Raw genomic sequence first — 10,217 nt, forward strand, 5'->3', positions numbered from 1 at the left:
AATGTGTAATTAGATGCAGTCCAACATTGTTAATCAAAATGTTTAATTGAATTCACGAGGTACATTTTAGTCTGTAACCTGAGTAGGTGCCACAGTGAGAAAATTGCTTGAGGGAGCAGCTTTAACTGGGATGATGTTTTGATTCTTATTATTCAGAGATTAACGTAAACTAGAATTGACATATCCTTGGGGATTTTTAGAGATTAGTTCATCTCAATTAACTCGTTTTAATCAACATCATGGGCTTTACAAAACATTATAAAAGACACATTAATGTTCTTTGTATAACGTAAGGAAGAACGAGTGGGGCCTTGTTACGCACTGTGATGCATCACTTGTTACAATGGGTGGTTTGCGTTACCTTCCCGTTACTGGGAGCAGGTGACTCCATGTGCAAACTTTTTGGAGCATTTGATTTGCCAGGACTGTATGAAGATGGTGACATCGTTATTGGTGGAGTATTTCCCATCTACAATAAAGAACTGGAAGGAAATAATTCATTTAGAACAACACCAGCACGTTCCCAGTGTGCCAGGTGAGACCATATTTAGGCCTTGTGGTTACTTGGGAAGTTCAGGGGAACATTTGATCAGAGCAATGTCTTCTGTATTGTCGACCTTGGGCATTTATTGCTAAGGTCTTGACATGTAATCCATTTCCTTATCCTATTCGCTCAAATTTGTTTCAGTTTCCAGACCGCAGGATCCGAATTATGACATCTAAACTGTTAAACTCTTCCGTTTAGAATCTTAATTTTATCAGATTGACTATATTCCTGTTCACGTTGTATTTATGTCCCACAACAATATAATTATTAGGGCACTGCACTTCACGTGATTGTGGTTAGTTTGAAATTCCGTCATCTTAAGTATCACTTTAATAATTCTTTTTAGTTTTGTGTGGAATGCTTGAATATCGAGCGGTCGAATAAGCCAGTTTTCGACTGCCTTTTCGATGCCTGTGACCTTCGTTCTGTTAAATTCTTGTCGATGCAAATCGATTAGAACGTGTTATAAAAGTGTATGCACATACTGCCTCTGTTATCTTGCAGCTTTGATCTCAGAGCATTTCGTTGGACGCAGGTAATGATCTTTGCAATAAAGGAAATCAATCAAGATCCCACCATACTTCCAAATGTCACGCTCGGCTACAGGATCCACGATTCCTGTGCTTCGCCATCCCAGGCTCTCAAAGCGGCCCTCACCCTAATGAATGGACAAGATAAACAGATTGCGGAATTTAACTGCAAAGAAGATTCTCCCATTCCAGCCATCATTGGGGAATCTGGATCATCGCAGTCAATAACTATAGCAAGGGCAGTCGCATCTTTTGGAATTTCAATGGTAAGATAATTCAATACAAACTGTTTTTCACAAATGTGTCATTGCATCAATATAATGATAACCAGTTGTATAACCTATCGGATTCAGCGACAGTTTAGCTGAGGCAAAGGCAGAGTTGGGTAATGTTATGGAAAGGGGAGTACGAACCGTTGATTCTCTCTGACTGTAACTCAAACGATATGAAGGGCACCGGGCAAGAGTGATCCACATACAGCTGGATGACGGAGTATAAGTGTTAAAGGGTGGCATGGACAACTGTGTTAGAGGCTGCAATCAGATGGGTGAGGAGTGAGGTCATAGTTACATTAAATGCCGTTTGTGATTTTAAAAAGGGCCAATACAGAATAGGCATAGGGACAGAAACTCGATTGGCGGTGTTCAAAGATATAATTTGAATTATGCAGTCTCAAACAATTGAAATTGAGGACAGCAGAGTACAAATACGGCCCATCAAACGTAACTTGCAAATGAGTTGGGGCTATGTTGTACTTTTTAAACGTGGCATAACTCACAGGTTCAGCTGCTCCCTATTTTGTATCTGAAGATTATAGAATAGGCTTTCCTCTTCCTGTGCTTATAGTTATTGGACCTCCTGGACAAAGGGAACAAAGGAACATCATGCGGAGGAGTGCAAGTCACAATGGAGTTCATCTAATTTTGCATCCATTTATGTTAATGGATGTAAAAGACCAACAGGACCATCCAACCTTCTGCATCACAATACGTAGACTTCCCAACCCAGCTGGAGAGCTTCAAACACTTGTGGAGACAAAACTCCAGATCAAAACTGAGACAATTAGGGGGAGTCATTCAAATGTTATTGGGACCCCCTTTGGACATCCCAGTATTGTTTGGGAGATTACTCTTATTCTGATTAATATTACAAGTACCTATTGACCTTAGAATAGAATCCATACATTGCAGAAGGCGGCCATTCAGCCCATCGAGTCTGCACCGACTCTGACAGAACATCTTACCCAGAACATCCCTGTAACCCCACATATTTATCCTGCTAATTCCCCTAACCTGTAGGTGTTGGGACACGAAGAGGCAATTTAGCATGGCCAATCCACCTAACCTGCACATCTTCACCCTATTGAGAGACATATTCAGATCTTGCTTGAATTAAATGTACGGTTACTGTTAACTGTAAAAATACCTTTAGTCAATGTCCTAAAATAAAACTCGATTGTTAATCGCCCACATCACAAAAGAAGATTAATTTTATTTTTCTTCAAACCTTTGCAGGTCAGCTATTTTTCTACCTGTGCATGTCTAAGCAACAAGCAAGAATACCCTACATTTTTCAGAACTGTACCAAGTGATTTGTTTCAAGCAGAAGCTTTAGCTCAGCTTGTAGAACATTTTGGCTGGACTTGGATTGGGACCATTGGAGGTGACAATGAATATGGTCGATATGGAATTCAAGCATTTAGAGAACTTGTTGAACAAGCTGGAGTCTGTATCGCATTCTCAGAAATAGTTCTCAGAACTTATTCTAAAGAAAGAATACTCAAGATTGTAGACATTATAAAAATGTCCACTGCAAAGGTTATCTTGGCTTTTGCTTCCGAGGGTGACCTTTACCCTTTGTTGAAGGAAATTGTCCATCAGAATATCACTGGCATTCAGTGGATAGCCAGTGAAGCATGGATTACAGCGGCAAGACCTTCGACAAAACACAATTTCAAATCTCTCGGGGGAACAATAGGATTTGCAAGCCACAAAATGGCAATCCCAGAATTTAAACCTTTTCTTATGAATCTGCGCCCAACAACATATTCTCCTGGTGGTTTTGTAAATGCTTTCTGGGAAGCAATGTTCGGTTGCACTTTTAACAGAGACACATCTGTGCTCAGTACCAAGAAATGTACAGGGTATGAAAACTTACTAAAGTTGAATCATTCCTTCTTCGATGTAACTCAGTTGAGAGTTTCCTATAATGTCTATAAAGCAGTCTATGCCATAGCTCATGGACTCCATAGCTTGATATTTTGTGAAGATGAACCAATGGGAGTTTATCTCTGTGCTAATGTTTCAAACATCAAGCCATGGCAGGTAAGAGAAATGTTCGAACACTTAAATGCTGAATTTAACAATGCCTATCTTAAATATATAGCGAGCTAGGAACTGTACACATGGCATGCATTGTTAGGATGGTTCATTGCAAATTACAATTTTATTTGAACATTTATAAATAAAGATGTTCCATTTACATTTCACCATTTCAAAAAGAAAAAGTATACATGATTTGACCCAACTCAGGTTTATAGATTCTTTATGTGTAAAATCATATCAAACTTACAGCGGATAAACAAGCCACTCAGCCTAACTGCACTATGTCAATGGCCTTGCCACCTGAGCCTCTTCCGACTCCATTTCACCTGAGCAGGATGAGCTTCTATTTTTTGGTATTTTCCTTGCTTACCCTTAAATGTACCTGTGCTGTTTGCCTCAACTACTCTGCCTTGTATCAGGCTCTGATGTGAAGATGCTGATGTTGGACTGGGGTGGACAAGATGAAAGATCACACAACACTAGGTTATAGCCCAGACTATAGTCCAGACCAGACCATAACCTGATGTTGTGTGACCTCTTATCATATCAGGCTCAACATTATTACCATCCTGCATTGTCCATTGTGGTCAAAGATTAAAAAAAATGGCAAGACACAGATTCAGTTTCTGCTCCATGTTGTGCTGAATGATCTCAGCAGGAATGGCAGCAAGGTACCAGCATTGTTCCTATTACCCAGAGATTAGTGGGAGGCAAACAACCATGGCTTCGGTTATTGCTTTCTATCCAATGAACTGTCCAGAATCATGCATTGATGTGTCCACTGAATGGGGACAGATTTGGGCTTCACTGAAATCTCACTGCAATCAATTAGCTCAATAACAATCACTGTAAAAACTCACGTATATACCGTAAATGGTTGGTTTATGGAAGAATGTTTAAGAAAACTACATTTGCGCAAGTTATAGCCCTCAATATTCACAGAAAACTGAAATGGCCTGGGTAGAGTGGGTATGAAGATACCAGTCAACAACATACATGTGCAGTACACAGTAAATTACAATGGAAGTTATTATCAATGTGTTCTTTTAAAAAAGTACAAACAGATTTTATTGTTTGAATGTCTTAAAATGCGTATCTTAATATATCTTAATTGTTTTAAATAGCTAAATTTTGCTCTCTGATCACTGTTCCAAGCTCTTGCAGCATTTGAAAGAAGTGCGATTTACAAACCGCCTTGGAGAACATGTATATTTTGATCCCAATGGGGATCCCACTGCATCATATGATATTATAAACTGGCAGGAAAACCAGAATGGTTTGGTTGAACATGTAACCGTTGGTTATTTTGATGCATCCGCAGCAAGAGGAAAACAGTTTATGATAAACGAAGATAGTATCATTTGGCATGGGAACCAAACAAGAGTAAGTCTCTGCTTAACATCCATGCTTCTTTCTTTAATGAGTTGTTACTTTATTAGTGCAAGTGGGCCAGGCCATTCGGAGGTGGTGTCACAAACCACATCTTCATAGAGAGGGTCATGGGAATCATAGAATTTTACAGCACAAACACAGGCCAATTTGCCCATTGTTTTTGTGTTGGTTCTTTGAAGATACATCCAATTAGTTTAACTCTCGTGTTCACCTCCTAGAGCATTACAATTTTATTCCATCAAGTATTTATCTAATCCTCTTAATAAGACCAGAGTGTGATGACTTCTTGTGAACTGTGCGCAGCATACCATCTAATTCTATCTTTTACTCTCATTCTATGCTTTTAAAACTCTACTATAACGCTTATTGAACTCTCTAACAATGCTCTATGATTACCTTCTGCACCCTCTCCTTTCCTTCTCAATGAAAGGTATGCATTGTCTGTACAGCACGCAGGAAACAATACTTTTCACTGTGTACTAATGCATGTGACAGTAATAAATCAAATCAAATCAAATCTTTTGAATGTTACCACTGAATTCACTTCCATCAATTAAGAGCTCAAACTGGACATCTTTAGGTTTCGTAGGCCAAAAGCCACAGCATAGTGGTATTCAACCACAATCAGTTATCTGACGACCTGACATATCCTTTACTCTATCATTACCATCACACTAGGGGATCAACTCTAGTTCAATGAGGAGTGCAGGAGAGTGTGCCAAGAGCAGGTATACCTAAAAATAAGGTGTCAACCTGTTGAAGTTGCACCATGTCAAACAGTGGAAGCTGCATGCAATGGGCAGAGCTTTATGATCCTATATCCAATGGCTCAGATCTCTGCCCTGCAGTCCTGCCATATCCAGTCATGGATGGTAATGGGCAATTAAACAACTAACCTGTGGGGGAGGCTCCACAAATATCAGCATCTTCAATGTTGGAGAATTCCAGCACCTCAGTGTAAAAGACAAGGCTGACGCATTTGCAACCATCTTCAGCCAGAAATACCAAGTGGATAATCCAGCACAGAATTCTCCTAAGGTTCCCAGAATCACAAATGCCAGGCTTCAGCCTATTTGATTCACTCTGTGTGATGTCATGAAATGGCTGAAGGTACTGGGTACATCAAGACTCAGGATCCTGGCAGCATCCGAGCAGTAGGATAGAAGACCTGTACTCCACAGTTAACCAAGTCCCCGCTCAAGGTGTTCCAGTACAGTAACAACACACACATCGACTCGACAATGTAGAAAATTTCCCAGGTATGTCCTGTCTGACAAGAGCATACAAATCCAATCCGGCCAGTCACTGTCCCATCAGTCTGCTATGCACCACCAGCAAAGTGATGGAAGCTATTGTCAACAGTGTTTTCAAGAGTCACTTACACACTAATAACCTGGTCACTGATGCTCAGTTTGAAGGTTGCCAAGGTCATTCAGTTCCAAAATGAATTACAGTCTTGGTCCAAGTATGGAGAAAACAGTTGAATGCAAGAAGTGATGTGAGAATTTACATCGAGGCAGCCTTGGACTGAACGTGACATCATGGAGCCTCAGAAAAGTTAGTCAATCGGAATGAGGAAGAGAAATCTCCACTGACTGGAGTCACATGTAGCATGAAAGAAAATGGTTGTGGTTGTTATAGGTCAATCATCTCAGTCCCAGCACATCACTGTAGGGGTTCCTCAAGGTATTATCCCAGGCCCAACCATCTTCAGTTAATTCATTAATGACCTACCTTCCATCATGAGGTCAGAAGTGAGAATATTAGCTGATGATTGCACAATGTTCTAAAGTTTTTAAAGTAAAGTTTGAAGTTTATTTATTAGTCACAAGTAAGGCTTACATTAACACTGCAATGAAGTTACTGTGAAATTCCCCTGTTCAAATGAAATGTTCAGCACCATTCATGATTTCTCAGATACTGCAGCCTCCTGTGCCCTCATGCAGCATGACCGGGTGATATCAAAGCTTGGCAGATAAGTAACATTCATACCAGAAATGTGCTAGGAAATGATTATTTCCAACAAGGAGAATCTGACCATCTCCACTTGACATTCAACATCAATACCATTGCTTAAGATCCCCTCCCCCATCAAAACCTATGGTTTACCATTAACCAGAAACTGAACAGAATAAGGCAAAAGAAAATTGTGATTGTAAGAACAGGCCAGAGGCTGGGAATTCTGCAGCAAGTAACTCATCTCCTGACTCCCCAAAACCTGTCCATCATCTGCAAAACACAAGTGAGGAGTGTGCTGGAATGCTGTCACTTGCCTGGATGAGTGTGGCTCCAAAAACACACAAGAAGCTCAACACCATCTAGGACAAAGTAACCTGCTTGATTGGCACCCATCCAACATCTCACCCATTCTCTCCCTCCGCCATCAATGCCCAATGTACCCTTACACAATGCATTGCAGCAACTCATCAAACCTCCTTCAACAACAACTTCCAAATCTGCGACCTCTATCACTTAGAGGGAGAATAACAGCAGATCAGGGCGGCACGGTAGCACAGTGGTTAGCACTGCTGCTTCACAGCTCCAGGGTCCCGGGTTCGATTCCCGGCTCGGGTCACTGTCTGTGTGGAGTTTGCACATTCTCCTCGTGTCTGCATGGGTTTCCTCCGGGTGCTCCGGTTTCCTCCCACAGTCCAAAGATGTGCGGGTTAGGTTGATTGGCCAGGTTAAAAATTGCCCCTTAGAGTCCTGGGATGTGTAGGTTAGAGGGATTAGTGGGTAAATATGTGGGGGTAGGGCCTGGGTAGGATTGTGGTCGGTGTAGACTCGATGGGCTGAATGGCCTCCTTCTGCACTGTAGGGTTTCTATGATTTCTATGAGATGCATCCACTTGCAAACTCTCCTCCAGGACACACACCATTTGGATTTGGAACTATATCAGCATTCCTTTACTGCCACCCAGTTAGAATTCTGGAACACCCTTCCTACGACCATTGTGGCTGTGCTTACACCAAATGGACTGCAATGGTTCAAGGGGCCATTGCTAAAATCATGCTGCCTGCAATATTAAAGCAGCACTGTCCAATATCCACCATTTCAATGTGCACATCCCCTAGTAGGTGCTGCTTGCATGATTTCCTGCCTTCCCAAACAGTGAGCTATCTATAGGGAATTGAGTTAGCATTCGTGGCTGGCCAATTTCTTTGAAATGAGGCCTGGTGATGGTAATGGTACAAAACTTCCCATTCAGTGCATAGGAACGTAGGAATCAGGAGCAGAAGTAGGCAAATTCAGGCCTTTGAGCCTGCTCCTCCATTCAATCAGATCATGGTTGATCTCTCCCTGGTCTCAAATCCACCTCACCACCTGTTCCCCATATCCCCTTATCCCTTTTGTATTCGAAACATACCTATCTCCTTCTTGCATTTGGAGTTCAGAGCTGACTACTGATGTGTACTGTAAAGAAAAGATCCCCCCCCTCCAACCCCACCACTCATAAGTTTTCATCCTTAAAATTTCAGCGACAAAATCTCAATGTGTTTTTTCTCTTTCATTATGAAGGTCCCACAGTCAGTATGCAGTGAAAGCTGCCTACCGGGAACAAGGAAAGCTGCCCAAAATGGACAACACATTTGCTGCTTTGACTGCATACCATGTGCTGAAGGTGAAATCAGTAACACAACAGGTTAGTAAATGTCGTTTTACCATTAAATGAAATTTTTCATTGCATGTAATCTTCACTACAATAATTGCATTTGAAATCAAGATAAATATATTAAAATGAAAAACTTGAGAAGGGATTGGACGGAGTAAGTAAGGGGAAATTGTTCCCATTGGCTGGAGGGTTACAGCCAGAGGTCACAGATTGAAGGCAATTGGCAGAACAATCAGAAGGGAGATGAAGAGAATTTTAATTTTTACACAGGGGTCAGATTCTCCGACCTCACCCGCAGCTGGGATTCTCCAGCCCCGCTGCAGTGAACGGAGCTCTGGTTGAGCGCCAAATTCTCCATTGATGCTGACAGTGGCGGCAGGGCGTGAACCGCCGGAGAATTCCAGCCGGGGAGTTGCAATTATCGGAAATGCTTGAGTGGGATAGTGGAAGGAGATTCAACTGTCTGAAGGAAATTGAATATCTTAACTTGACAAGGAACAAAAAGATTGCAAAGTAATGCCCACAGAACAGGTGAGTGCAATTTACAAAGAGCTGGTACAGGGAGAATAGGTTGAATGGCCTCCTTCTGTACTGCACCATTCTTTGATTCTGAAACTTGTAGTTAATTATTAAAAAGTATCTATTTCTGATTAACTTCTTCTAGATTCATTAGAATGTATAAAGTGTCCTCTGGAATACTGGTCCAGTGATGATGGCCAAAGATGTGTACTGAAAGAAGTTGAGTTTCTCTCCTTTGAAGATACGATGGGAATCATCCTGATGACGGTTGCATTATTTGGAGCATTCATCACATTGATTATTGCTTCGGTATTCCTATATCGCAAAGATACCCCCATAGTTAAAGCCAACAACTCTGAATTAAGTTTTCTGTTGCTGTTTTCATTGGTACTTTGTTTTCTATGCTCACTTACATTTATAGGCAAGCCTTCAGTCTGGTCTTGTGTACTAAGGCACACTTTGTTCAGCATCACATTTGTCCTTTGCATGTCCTGCATACTGGCGAAAACAATAGTCGTGCTGATGGCGTTTAAGGCAACTGTCCCCCAAAATAATCCGATGAAATGGTTTGGGCCTTTGCAACAAAGGTTCATTGTTTGTGCAGGTACTTTCATCCAAGTTCTGATGTGTGTTATTTGGCTTGTTGTGGCTCCCCCATTCCCAACCAAATATTTGCAATATCATAATGCAAAGGTTATTCTAGAATGTAATGTGGGCTCTCCAATAGCCTTCTACTGTGTATTAGGCTACATTGGCATATTATCATGCTTGTGTTTTGTGTTAGCTTTTCTGGCTAGAAAGCTACCAGGCAATTTCAATGAAGCAAAGCTCATAACGTTTAGCATGCTTATATTCTGTGCGGTGTGGTTGACGTTCATTCCAGCCTATGTAAGCTCACCTGGCAAATACACAGTTGCTGTTGAAATCTTTGCTATTTTGTCATCCAGCTTTGGTTTGCTTTTCTGCATTTTTGGCCCAAAATGCTACATTATCGTCTTCAGACCAGAGAAAAACACAAAGCAGAGTCTGATGGGGAAATTACCTTCAAAAAAACTTTAAGGAATACACATTGGCACGGTTTCATAGTGACCATCAAGTCAAGCTCTTACTATACCCTGAAGACTACCCTTCCAAACTTTAATTGTTTTATCTGCATTTCAAATGACTGAATGCTGTATGTCCTTTGCCATGTGCAACAGAGTGGTAAGGCACAGTTTGAAATAATATTGAGATTTACTACATGCATTGATATTGAGTAAAATAAAGCAATTGGGAAGGCAAAGATGAGTTA

At 41.1% G+C, this 10,217-nt stretch overlaps 1 protein-coding gene across 1 annotated transcript; it reads left to right on the plus strand.

Annotated features, from left to right (window-relative positions):
• The first annotated feature begins 389 nt into the window (after nt 1-389).
• Nucleotides 390-9,985, plus strand: LOC144486765 (extracellular calcium-sensing receptor-like). The gene is made up of 6 exons (XM_078204805.1): nt 390-535; nt 1,052-1,343; nt 2,592-3,401; nt 4,557-4,784; nt 8,314-8,437; nt 9,072-9,985. Exons 1-6 carry the CDS (start codon nt 390-392, stop codon nt 9,983-9,985), a joined length of 2,514 nt encoding a protein of 837 aa, XP_078060931.1.
• Nucleotides 9,986-10,217: the final 232 nt, after the last annotated feature.

The sequence above is a fragment of the Mustelus asterias genome, chromosome 3 (assembly GCF_964213995.1).
Source record: "Mustelus asterias chromosome 3, sMusAst1.hap1.1, whole genome shotgun sequence".
Lineage (NCBI taxonomy): Eukaryota > Metazoa > Chordata > Chondrichthyes > Carcharhiniformes > Triakidae > Mustelus > Mustelus asterias.